Genomic DNA, 13,121 nt, shown 5'->3' on the forward strand with positions numbered 1-13,121 from the left:
AAGAGAGAACTAAGCTGGCAGCCAGCTGGGACTGCTCGTCCTGCCCACGGCCACCAGAAGGCCCGCCCTGAAACTCGGTAACTAAACACTGGCCAGGTGGGAGGCTCTGGTTTCCCTCTCAAGGCTCAGAAGCAAAGCCACAGGAGGTACAGATGGCTGGGGACAGGGACTGAGCCCATCCCAGTCTCTGGGCACATGAGAGGGTCAGGGGAAGAGTTTCTTTTTTCACTCCAAATCTCATAGCCATGACTGAACGGTAAATTTCCTCAGAACGGTGCTTCTGTCCTCCTAGGAATCTCATACATCCCTGCTCACTCCGGCCCAGGCTTTCATTCCTCATCAATCCTTCCAAAGCAGTTTGTGCTGTTAATCTTGAATGTGAGTTTGTAGGATATAGAATAATCTAAAAAAAAAAAAAACAAAACAAAACACCAAACCTGCAGGCTTGTCTGTGAGGGAATATTTAGATTGCTCCAATAGACATGGGAAGATCCATCCTAAGTGTAAGGGGCAACTTCCCATGATGGGGGCATGTGACTGAATAAAAAAGAGAAAGTGGGGGCTGTAAAAATCTCAGTGGTTAGGAGTTTTGACTGCTCTTCCAGACGACCCAGGTTCTATTCCCAGCACCCCCATGGCAGCTCACAGGTGTCTGTAACTCCACTTACAGGGGTTTCCACAGACACCAGGCACATGTGTGGTTCACAGACAAGCATGCATGCAAAACACCCATATACATAAAACAAAAATAACAAATTTAAAAGAATTACAGCAGCAGAGAGAGAGAAAGAGAGAGAGAGGGAGAGAGAGAGAGAGAGAGAGAGAGAGAGAGAGAGAGAGAGAGAGAGAGAATATGAAGCTCACCATTCATTCATCTTCTTGGCTTCATGACTGAGGTTGTCCTATGTCCAGCCTCAAACCCTTGCCATCACATCTCCCCAACACATATCCTCAGCCTATGAGTTAAAATAACCCCCTGCTTAAATTGCTTTTGTCAGATGTTTGATCAAAGCGATAGGAAAGAAAGCCCTTATGTCCCCCTGTCTCCCTAGTGTGGGTCAGGACATCTTAGCATTTCTACTGAGCACAGCTTTGCACCTGAGAAACTTTTACATGACTCCGTCTGCAGGGATCTAAAGCAGGCACACACATCAAGCATTGACTGGCAATCAATCCAAAAGAAATTAAAACAGTTTTTGGGGCTGGAGAGATGAGTCAGCAATTAATAGTGCTGGCACAGAAGACCAGAGTTCAGATCCCAGCACGCATGTAAAAGCCAGACATGGTCCTGTTCACCCCTCTAACCCAGCACAGAGAGGACATGGAGAGAGCAGAATCTCTGGGCATGGTGGCTGCCAACCTAGAAGAAATCTGTGAGCTCAGTTCAGTGAGAGACCCTGCATCAAAGAACAAGGCGGAGGATATCTCCCTGCAGTTTTGCAACATGCCCACCCACACATACATGTGCATGTACACCACATACACTTCACACGCATATATACACACATACACATAAAAATAATAACAAGATAACAAAACCGGATATTTATCACAAATAAGGTTACCGTTCAGGACTAAAGTAAATTTGCATACAAATGACACGGATGTGCTTGCTTGGGTAACACTACATCCAAAGACACACTGACTTGATCCATGCTGAAGAATAAGGGTAGGACCATGTCAGGAGTCCCCAGTTCTGTAATTAAACCATTATGTTTCTGTAAAAGCAGAGATTTTTGTATGAAAGTGCTGTGGCTCATGGCATGTCAATCTCCAGGGAGAGTCTCCCGTGTGCACCAAGGTGTGTCAGGCAGTGTCAGTGTCTGGTGTGATCAGGTCAGAGTTGTAGCGTGCAATGTTCTGTTTAGAGTTACAACTGCAGTAAAGTCACAGTAGGCAGGACAGGTCAGGACTCCCCACTTCCATTATGTTTTTGATTTTGAATTCATTTCAGGTTTTCTGGGTTCAGAATCCTTTACTGCTGCCAAACTTTTTGTGAATGCTGCATTCAGTTAGCCGACACAGTTGAGAGCTTCGGTTTAAACAGGCTTGCTTTTAGTCTGGCCTCACGCCAGCCACTTAACTCTAATTGACATTTTCCCTTATCTCTTGCTCAACTCAGATCACTTTCTTTCTTTTTTTAAAGGTTTATTTATTTCTTTATTTCATAGTTGTGAGTGTTTTGCCTGTATGTAAGCATGGGTATCGTGTGCATGTTTGTGTGGTGTTCAAGGAAGTCAAAAGTGGGCATCAGACCCTCTGGAGCTGGAATCGGAGGTAGTCATGAGCCAACATGTGGGTACTGGAAATCGAACCCCGGTCCTCTGAAAGAGCCACAGGTGCTTTTAACCACTGAGCCATCACCTCTCCAGCCTGCTCCCCCCTTTCACTTTCCTCAATCCAGCCTGAGATTCTTCCAATACACAAATCTGGTGAGAGCCCCTGCTTAGAACCCTCATTCATTCTAGTGTCTTCTGGTGATTCCAGCCACACTGTGCTGACACCAGAAGAACCTACATATTGCTTTCCTTAGTCCTCCAGGCTGTAAGAAGTATAAGTAAAATATGGTTATTTATTTATTATTTATTTGTAGCTCTGGCTGTCCTGGAACTGGCTATGTAGACCAGGCTGGTCTTGAACTCAAAGAGCTCTTCTTGTCTCTACCTCCTGATTGCTGGGGTTAAGGTGAGCACCACTGCACCCAGCTGTACTGTCTTTTCTACCAATGGGAGTCTTTACTAAACTGTTACATAGAGAGAGAGAGCACAGGCTCCATCTCCTTTTTCTCAGGTTTCCTCTTCTCAACAGAATCCTGCAGTCCCGGGAGCCACGAATTCTGGACAGACTCATAGCCTAACATTTGTCTAAGATTAAAGTGTGTGCCCAAGGCTGCATCCTGTGCCAGGTGGTCTTGGCACAGAGCTTTAATCCCAGCACTTGGGAGGCAGAGACAGGTGGATCTGTGAGTTCAAGACCAGCCTGATCTACAGAGTGAGTTCCAGGACTGTAGTGGTATGTAATTTTTCTTTTGATAAATAAATCTTTTGTGAAGACCAGAGGCAAAGCCAAAGCCACTAGAGGTCAGGCAATGGTGACACGCGCCTTTAATCTCAGGATTTGGGAGACAGAGTCGTTTGGATCTCTGTGAGCTCAAGGCCACCCTGGGCTACACAAGATCAATGCAGAAACAAAGCCAGGTAGTGGTGGTCTACACCTTTAATCCCAGCACTAGGGAGTCATACTCCCTTAATCCCAGCACTAGAAGGAATAGAAAATGAGAGGAGAGAGAGAGGCTGTCTGCTTAGTTTGCAGTTACCTGGCCTTGGTAGAGGTAAGATGTCTCTAGTGGCTTGGCTATTTTGCTTTTCTAGTTGCCAGGTTGAACCCCAATTTTTGCCTTGGGTTTTTTATTATTCATGCTACTTTTGTTACCCAGCATGGGGCTCGAAGCCAGACCCTGACATTAAGAGTCTCATGCTCTACTGACTGAGCTAGCCCACTGAGCCAAGAGAGGCTTAGTCTGTTTATGGTTGCCCAGCCTTGGTGGCGGTAAGACATCTCTAGTGGCCTGGTTGCTTTTATGGTTTTCAGGTTGAATCCTAATTTTCATCTCTGGGTTTTTATTATTCCTGCTACACAGGTCAGCCAGGAACTCACAGAAAGTTGATCTCAAAATAAAACAAAACATACCAACAAACAAAAAAAGCTGCACCCTGTTCTCAAAAATTACACTTTGATTATCACTTGCACAGGGTTCGATGTTGTTAGCACCCATCTAAGCTGTGAGGCCTAGTATTGCCCACCCAGAGTGAAGGACAGAGTAACCGTTTCATTGGTAGTAAAAATCCAGGGGGATTCCCACTAGGTGCACCTGCCAGCCCGAATCCCCCTCTGCAGAAGACAATTTGCTTGCCCCTAGTGCTTTGGATTGTGTGGTCATTTCCCTGAGACCCCAGACCCATTTCTTATGTGTTCCCTAAAAACGGAAGCAGCCTCACACTCCCCTGCTGACCCTAGAAGCTGAATGGCCACTACTTCATTCTTGCTCCTTCAGAGCAATCTGTGCTCACCTGTTCACTGCTGTATTGCCTGACGAGCAGGTCCGCACGTAGGCCTCTAATAAATGATTGCTATTGAATTCATGAACGAATAAATGAGTGAGTCAGAGGGCAGGGGCTGAACCATACTTTAGACAAGCAGGGCTGAATCACAGCGCAGTGAGGGGTGGGGTGGGAAGAGGAAGAATGAGGTGGTAGATGGGGGGGGGGGGATGAATTTGTAGGAGGAGCCAGTTTCTCAGTCTACAGCCTGAGCTGGCTTCCTGAAGCAGCCCAGACTAAAACTCCAGTTCACGAATTTAGGCCCCTCCCCCACGGTGCTGGGTTTGGGGTTTTGTTTTGATTTTCTCCTTGAACCAACTCAACCAGTGAATAAAGGTTGCAAAGCAGGGATATAGGGGCAGCTGTTCCTTGAGAACCCCGCCTTGCTGGCCCCTCCCTCACCAGCCTCGGGTCCCCTGGGTCGCTTAAGGCGACCCTGCGCAGAGCCTAACGGGCCAGTCTTGGGCCTCCCGGGCGCTGTCCATGGTGCCCGCACGTAGACCGTGTCCGGGCCTGCGCTTCCCTAGCTCACCGCTTGTAGTCGGAGGAGAAGATCCCGCCGCTCGCCGGGTCATGGCCATATTCCGGTTCCCCGGGGCCGGCCGAGCCGCCCTTGTCTTCGCTGTAGGCTGGGGCGGCCGACATGGGTCTGCACTGCGGGGCGAGTGAGCGGCTGGACTGGGCTATGGCCGAGGCAGGGGACGCAGGCCTAGCTCTGCAGCGCTGCAAATCTGCGCGGCGGAGGCTGCGCGCGGATTCAGCAATCAGGGCTGCACTCTGAGATTCTTAAAGGCACCAGAACCACCGTAGAGTGCAGGGGTTGGGGTGAGCTCACCGGGAGGAGGAACAGCGCCTGCCTCGCCCCAATCTCTCAGAACCCCCTGACACCCATGTCTCCGCACTTAAAGCAACTTCAAGCACCTGCAGGTCTGACAGTGAACCAGCACAGCCTTGGGAGGGACGTGGACCTCCTGTCGCCAACCCTGATCACCTGACCTCCAAGGGTCCGCCCACCCACGCAGTGAAGGAAGGGGGGTACTCTGAAAGAAGGCACTGATTGAAACATCAGCCTTGGAGAATTAGGGATGGTACCTTTCCAACCTCATTTTTCACACAGCCTAAATACCTCTGGTGGCCACCTGCCTACTATGTGAGAAGCTTAGCAGCTTCCTGGAAGAAGAGGAATTTAAGGGCAGGCTGACCCAGGAAGCAAGCACAAGGGCATTCTGGGAGCAGAGTAATTCCAGATGAAGTAGAGAGAACATCTAACGTCTTATTTAGGTTTTAGAAAATACTTTAATGATTCTTTCTGAAGCCTCTTCTGGCCCGCTCAGTAGGGCCCAAGGTCACGTTAATCCATGGTTAAGTCCACGTCCATTGGCATCTAGGAGGGAAGGGAGAAGTAACAGACTGTGTTAGGGTCTAGTCTAACCTCCGGGTCTCAGGGGCTTCGTGATCCAAGGGAGGGAAGGAAAGGGTGAGAGAGAGAGAGAAGGAAGCAAGGAAGGAACAGGGCTGGATGGAGAGAAAGCCCTAAGCTAGGCTGATGTATGGGTCACATATCTTTGGGCTAGAGTTTGGCCATGAAGCTGAGTGGCTGGAACCCCAGTAAGGCCTAGAGACTGGAAGACTTCCCAAGGGCTGTCTTGATTTGTAGAACTAGGAATCTCAAAACTCCAAGATCAGAATTTGTGGGCTGCTTTGAAATGGGTGGAACTCAGAAAGCTGAACTTTGGGTCAATAGGAGGTGAAGGGCTCTCTCTAGTGGGCCCAGTATGGCAAACAAGGCTCTGACTGGTCTTGTCCTCCCCATTCCCTCACCCTGCTGACTGTTAGATTATGTTCCTAAGCTGCCACCAAGAACTATTTCACTTCATCTTCCTGAGGCTGACCACCAAGGTCCAGTATCAAAATATTTAAACTCAGCAATCAAAAGGCCCTTTTGTCCACCCTAATTAGCATACCCAATCAAAGCAAGCCAACTCATCCTAACAAGGACTTACCCTTTTCCCTTCATAAGCTGCCATTTGCCTATGGGCCACATCTGCCTCCCCTTTATCCAAAGGCAGTCCTTTGTTCCTCTGGGGAAATACATCTTCCCCTCTCCCTTGCCCCTTTCTCCCCTCTCCCTTGTCTCCTATTCCCTGTATTTGTCCCTCTGGGGTAATTCTCCTTTGTGCTGAGAACTTGGTCTTGGTGTGTCCTTCCAGAAAGTTCTACCGAAGGAAGAAGAATAAGGGGTTGGGCTAGCACTGGGGCAGGAGATTGGTATTATTCAGTAAATATGTCTGGCCAGGATATAAGAACTGGGGCTTGAGGCCAGCCTGGCAAGGGGCTCAAAGGGGCTTCATAGTGTGTAACTTCAACAAGTAGGCACAGTGATTTTCTTCTGGGGTGTTTGGGATGCCAGAGTGAAAGACCTGCAGTTTAGAGGAACCTGGTCTGAATGTAGAAGGGGTGAGGAACGGCTGAATTTTGCTGGAGCAGGTTGGCATTTGTTAGCAAACTTGGGGCTGGCATGGGGATGTACAGCTAGAGGAGAGGCACTTACTGAATCCATGCCCAGCAGGTTCAGGGCAAAGTGCACGCAGTTGCTGCTTGTTGGATGGTAGGGAGGAGGATCACTGTCCATAGCTTCTCGCACCCGACGCTCCAACTCCTCAGGGTCAATGCGGCGGCGTCTGCGAAGCACTCGCCAGAGCCTTCGAGAACGCTGCAGTGCCCGGTGACCCTGTTTGCACACCACACCTTCACAGTAACCCAGAAGGGTCTGGAGTCCAGCGCTGCTGCTGGAGGTCCTGCCTGTGGGGATAGCGGAGCCCAGTGCAAACAGGAGCTGGCATTTCCTCAAACTGAAGTGCCACACCTGGGCTGCCCCTCCCCCCCTTTTAGAGACCTACACTTTCATCCCAGGGCAGTCCCCACCCCATAACTCACCAAATTCATTTTCGCTCACCCTCAAAGTGTATGATCTCTCCGTGGCCGCAGTAAACACCCACGTGGGCTCCAAGCCACTGTGCCTTAGGAGACTGTAATCTGAACAGGAAGAGGTCTCCAGGCTGAGGGTCCCCTTTGTCTAACTCCACCTCCTGGAAGTGCTGACCCATGAATGCCTCAGAGAAGAAGAACTTCAAGGTCCTGGATGCCCCAGCCAGGGTCTAAGAGGAGAAATGGCACAGACTACAGGGTGGATGCAGAGGCACAGCTGGGTCATTCTGCTCATCACAGAGGTAGACCTGGCTTGAGGTAGGGCCCTAGGCAGAAGGTCTTCACCGCTTCCTGCCTTCGTACCCAAAAGGGACTCCAGAGATCTGAAAACCACAGATGTACCCTGGTCTGAGTGACCCTTAAGGATCCCATACTGTGAAGCAATTGGGACTTCCTCACCACACAGTTATCCCCATATCCCCAAATCCTGCCACTCTTTTCTCCTCCCTCTCCCGGTTTCCGGATCTCCTTCCTCATCGGTCTTCCATCTTGGTGTGCCTACAAGCAGCACTGGACTCTGGGTGTCAGCAGGTACCTGGGTTGAGAAGTAGGCCTGAAGAAACAGGAAAACTTCAGTGAGATCTGGACCATGGTAGACACCTCCCAAGTCTAATAACCTCAGTAGCCAGTGTGCACTCTTTCACGCTTTGCTATCGTTCTCAAGATAGATGTAGTATTCTCATTTTCAGGAGGAAATTGAGGACTGACAAATCTTGCTACAGTACACACAGCTAACCTGTGCCCATGTGACCATCCTGCATCACATGTACTAAATAAATACTGTGGTTTTTTTTTTAATATATAAGACACTGAAAATTTCAGTTTAGTCTCTCATCTTTACTGGGAACAGAGGGCGCTGGAAACTTGGAAGGATAATTTCAGTGCCCTGGTTCTACCTGAGCTTTGGTTTCAGAGGAGAGAGAGAGTGGGGAGCACTATATTAGGGATTGCTAAAGGACATGAGACCAACAAGTGACCCCTGACCCCAGGACTCTGGGCATCTCTGTGTCCTTGTGCCCTTGGTTAGGGGTCATTCTCTCTAACATCCACCAGATAGGGAGAACACCTTCCTCCCAGTTCCCCTCCCATCCCATACACACGGGGTCAAGCAGAAGTCACAGCTATGGAAGGCAGGGGACTGTCCTGGCCCCTGTTGAGACCGCTGGTACCCTGCCTGGGGAGGAGACAAGATGAGGCAAGGACTTCTGCTCCATTTACCTGGCATGTGATGCTCATCTAGGGAGAGAAAAACCAGTCATCACCACAGGGTTCGTTCCCTGTCCTCCCTGCTCTGGGTGATGTGCATAAACCTGCTCTAGCTGGCTGATTGCAGGTTGAGAGACCTGTCACCTCTCCATATGGGACATCAAAAAGTCCCTTCTCTCTCAACCTCAACTTCCTTATATGTAACCTGGGGAAAATAATGTTGGTGAGCTGGGCATCACCTGACCACTGTGAAGCACTGAGAGCTCTTTGTGATCCTTACAAGGCCAGAGGGTTTATCTATGGTTTATCTAAGGTCTAGTTGGCTCCTGAACTTGCACTTTTGCCTGCAGTGGAGGGCAGCAGAGAATATCTTTCTCAGTTGAGAGGAGAAGAACAATAAGTCCCAAAGGCTGGTGACCCCCTGTGACCCTTGCCTCACAGATTAAAAGGAATCACTCAACCAGAAAGCCCAGACTCTCCCTCAAATTTCCCACTGTGGGGGCTGAAGGCAGAGGGCCTCTCTGGCTGCCATTAGCTGGGCCTTTGCCCTTTCAAACAGGGCTCCAGGTCCATGGCTGCTGTTCCACCCATAATGAAAAATAATGCCTGTTATCAAAGCTATATGGCGACCCCAGTTATCCCCAACAACAATGTCATGTAGATCCTACTGTCATTCTCATTAGGAAGAAGGGATAAATGGGTCTGGGGAGGTTGTTAAGGTTAAGTCTAAAAAGTGGTAGAAGCAGAGATCAGACTGAGCTGATCTGACTTAGCCAGGGTATGGGACTGTCTCTAGAATGCCAGGATCTCTTGAATGATACATTTAATCCCACCTCCAGCCCCCACCATCTGTTTACTTCCTGACTAGAGGAGCAGCTACCCTTGCCTTTAGCATTCATTCATTCATTCATTCATTTAGTTGTTAAAAGCAGAAAGAGCAACACCCTGGAATCATCAGAGCCTGGGACACAAGTTTTCCAATTCCACCGCCCAGGGCCTGAAAATGCTGCCCACCCTGTTGGGGATCCAGGCTTGGAGGCCTGAGTCCTTCTTTCTGTCACCCTGGCTATCAGAAACAGAGCAGTGACAGGGTGTCTCTGTGACTGACTTTGGGGTCACTGCTCCCAGCCAGGTACCTACAGCTAAAGCAAGGTCAGAGCGGAAGCCCAACTCTTCTGACCATTTTCCCCTTTCTGGGGACTCCGGCTACTGTCACCCCCCACCCCAATCTGAACTCATAGCCAAGCTGCTTACCTTTTAGTGACCACTTCACTCCTTATGAGACGTTCGTCTTCTGTGATCAGAGGAAAGAGAACAAGTTTCCATGGATCAGGCAGATAAATGGGCTAAGCAGGAAGTTCTGGGACCAGATTCTGGGCACTGCTGTCCTAGCCAATCTGAGTGAGGCAGTGGCACTTCCCCTATGACCGTGGAGTGGGCAAAATGCCAGAGCCTGAGGGCCGGGGTCCAGGTAGGTAAATGGCTCCTCCTTCCCCTCCTCCCACCTTTCAACATCTGGTCTCTGACATCCATGACCGCCCATTCTCCTCAGCTCCATTCCCTCACTCCTCACTGGCCTCGGAGAATTCAAGGCTTCATCTCCACGCTGCCTTGGACAAGGACGGGAGCTAGCTTTCAATCCCATGAATTACTGAAGTTTGCTATATGCTCTGTTTTAGGGGACACACTTTGCACCCTTGCAAGTGTATTTAGCATGTTTGAATGTAGTGTTCTGTGAGCACACGCTGGGTCAAGGTGGTGGTGATATTGCTCAAATCACCTCTGACTATATTAACTTTATTTTTTCTACAGTTTTCTGTGTGTTAAGGGGAAAGGTAAGAGTTCCTGCTAAGTACAGGGGCAGAATTGTCTCCCTTTCATCCTATATAGGTTTTGCTCTGTGGAGTTGGAAACTCTTATTACACGTAGAAACTTTTTACGACTGCGGCATCTTTGGATAAGCTGACATTTATCAATATATGAATGTTTGTAATGCTTTTCTCTGTCCCTTTAAGAGACAAGCCACACCCACTCCCTCCCCTGTAGCCCAGGCAAGTTGATCTTCAGCTTCCAGCCTGAGTCCCTTCCTTTCCATCTCCCTCTCAAAGAGGCAGTTTTGGTCTCTCCCTTCTCCCAACTTTTCCCCTTCTCCCCCTTCTCTCCCTCTCCCTGCTCTTCTCCCTTTTCCCCTTCCCTTCCATAACCCACTAAATAAATATCCAACCTCATTCCTCAGTCTGCACGGCATGCCTGTCCTTCTGCCTCTAGTTTTGAGAAACTAGAATAGAAGAAGCTAGAAAAAAAAGCTAAGAGGATTTAGAAGTAGGACAACATTATTAGAGTAGAAACAGAACAATAAAGAGCATATTAAAAGAAAAGCATGATCCTCAGATTGCGTGTGAAGTTATTGTAGAAATCTTTTACCCCTCCTTTGCCTCTGAGAAGCCTTTCACCTTTGGAACTCTGGGTAGGGACTGGAGCTGGTCTCTTGGCCCTTATACCTGCCTGGCCTGTTTGAAGATCTTTATGTTGTGTAAGCACTAGATTGGGCTTACAAATCAAAACTATGGGTTTTATCTCAGATTGGCAAGTAGTCTTTTGTTTGAATCAAGGCTACATTATTTTATAAAAGATATTCTGACATTGTAGCTCAAAATTTGCATTTTCTTATCCTATGCACAATCTGTGTCCTTAAGCTGACTCCACCCCCAACACTCTGCTTAAAATAACCTGGATTCAATTAGCCCAAATCAATGCAAAAATCAAGTAAAGAAGAACAGAAAACAAAAGCTCATATATGATTGGATGTGTGCTAAATATATGATGATTTCTATTCTTGATTATATCTTGTAGCTGAATAAATAATAGAGTCAGTTCTGTATGATCATGACAGTATCATAAGGGATTTGAGCGATTTCACTTAAATTTCCTAACTGATAACCTGCCTTTCCTGATTTATTTGCATCAGTATAGAATGTAAGGATTCCAGATAGTGGTATTCCCTATACAATGTAAGGAAGATCCAGTTAGTTCTCTTTATAAAGTGAATTCTCTTGCTTTTGGAATACTTGTTAATTTCTTCCAAAAATTAACTAGGAGCTCTTCACCAATGTTCAAATTCTGCCCATAATGAGTCAATTTCATCATTAGTAAAAGGTATTGCAATTCCTGCTAATTAATGAAGTCTTAATTTTTCTTTTAGAAGCAAACATACGTTTCTCATTTTTTACTCTGTCTATGTGGTAAAAAGATCCATTCTAAAATAATATCTTTTCTCTGCATTAATATTCCTGAAGGAGAATGCATGGAGGGTAAAATAACCAAAAATGCATTCAAGCTCTGGATCCAAATGATCCACATGTGCCTCCTGTAATTTCTTTTCCAGCAAAGCCTGTTCACTCTCAGCCAGTTGTCTTGAACTATTTAAGTCCTTGTCAGCTTTCAAGGTTTGGAACAAATTACTCAGTTCTGGTTTTGTTACGCCAATAGTGGGCCATGGATGAGCAATGTCTCTCAGCAATCATTGAAAGAGTCTGCAATTGGATACTCTGCCATAACCAGCCCCTGCAATGGCCTCGTCCTTGGTGGGCAAGAAGATGGTGTTTGTGACGAAAACGCAAACAAGCTGGGGGAGTTCGTTCAGATTCTAGGAGATAAGTTTCTGTGCACTTTGGTGGCACAGAAAACTGACCTGCCTGAGTATCAGGGAGAGCGGGGTGAAATTTCCATACAGAAGTGTTTGGAGGCAGCTCGCCAGGTTCAGGGTCCTGTACTGATGGAGGATACCTGTCTGTCCTTTAATGCCCTCGGTGGGGGCGGGGGCGCTTCCTGGCCCCTACATAAAATGGTTTCTAGAGAAGCTAAAGCCTGAAGGTCTCCACCAGCTCCTGGCCGGCTTTGAGGACAAATCAGCCTATGCTCTTTGTACATTTACCCTCAGCACTGGGGACCCAAGCCAGCCAGTCCTCCTGTTCAGGGACCAGACCGCGGGCCGGAGGCTCCAGGAACTTTGGCTGGGATCCCTGCTTTCAGCCTGATGTAAAGGAGTAAACATATGCAGAGATGCCAAAAGCTGAGAAAAACACCATTTCTCATCGGTTCAGGACCCTGCTCAAGCTACTAAAGCACTTTAGCATGACTGCTGGGGCTGGTAACCAGTAAAGACTTGGGGATGGGGAGGACTACTGTTGAGCTCCCCAGGAGGCAGGCACTCCTGGCAGGTATTTCTCTGGGTTTCCCTTTGCCTGGGGTTATAGGCAGCTTCAGCAGCCAGGTCTGGTGGAGCAGTTTGCTCTGCATAGGAGAACTCTGGGCCAGTTGTTATTAAACTCTTGCCCTTTAGGATTCATGAGTTTCCTTTGACCAGACATAGTGGCGCACACCTTTAGTCCCAGAATGTGGGAGCCAGAGGCAGACAATCTTTGTGAGTTCAAGGCCAGCCTGGTTTAGATAGTGAGTTCCAGGACAGCCAGAGCTACATAGTAAGATACTGTCTCAAAAACAAAACAAAAAGCCAGAGTTGCTCTTGCAGCCTCTGGGATCCTGAGAGAACTTTGGGTGTTCACACTTCTTAGCTGGGTTGAAGATTGGCAAAGAAATACACAACCTTTGATTTGAGAATGCAGCAAATGTAAATTCTGGAAGGCATGTTTCCAGAATAAATGGTATATCTGTTTGAGGGAAAAAAAGAGTCTGCAATTGATCTCTCCTACTTTGCACATTTTGAGGTCAAATTTTTGGTAGACCGATTTTTTTGGTAGACCTATTTTATATTCTAAGTTATTAATAGAATTTCTAATTTGTATTTTTTTCAGGAGCAATTTGTAA

The 13,121-nt window shown here is 47.8% G+C and overlaps 1 protein-coding gene and 1 pseudogene across 1 annotated transcript in view; one reads left to right on the plus strand and one right to left on the minus strand.

Moving 5' to 3' along the window:
- The window catches only part of Ap3b2 (adaptor related protein complex 3 subunit beta 2), a 35,546-nt gene extending 30,264 nt beyond the window's left edge, over positions 1 to 5,282 (minus strand). The window contains exon 1 of the mRNA XM_075952409.1: positions 4,633 to 5,282. Within this exon, the coding sequence (XP_075808524.1) occupies positions 4,633 to 4,745 (113 nt within the window). The 5' untranslated portion in view covers positions 4,746 to 5,282. The remainder of the gene's footprint in view (positions 1 to 4,632) is intronic.
- A 6,581-nt stretch (positions 5,283 to 11,863) lies between these two features.
- On the plus strand, positions 11,864 to 12,455 carry LOC142837454 (inosine triphosphate pyrophosphatase pseudogene; annotated as a pseudogene).
- The last annotated feature ends 666 nt before the right edge of the window (positions 12,456 to 13,121 follow it).

Source organism: Microtus pennsylvanicus, chromosome 18 (genome assembly GCF_037038515.1).
Source record: "Microtus pennsylvanicus isolate mMicPen1 chromosome 18, mMicPen1.hap1, whole genome shotgun sequence".
NCBI classification, from domain to species: domain Eukaryota; kingdom Metazoa; phylum Chordata; class Mammalia; order Rodentia; family Cricetidae; genus Microtus; species Microtus pennsylvanicus.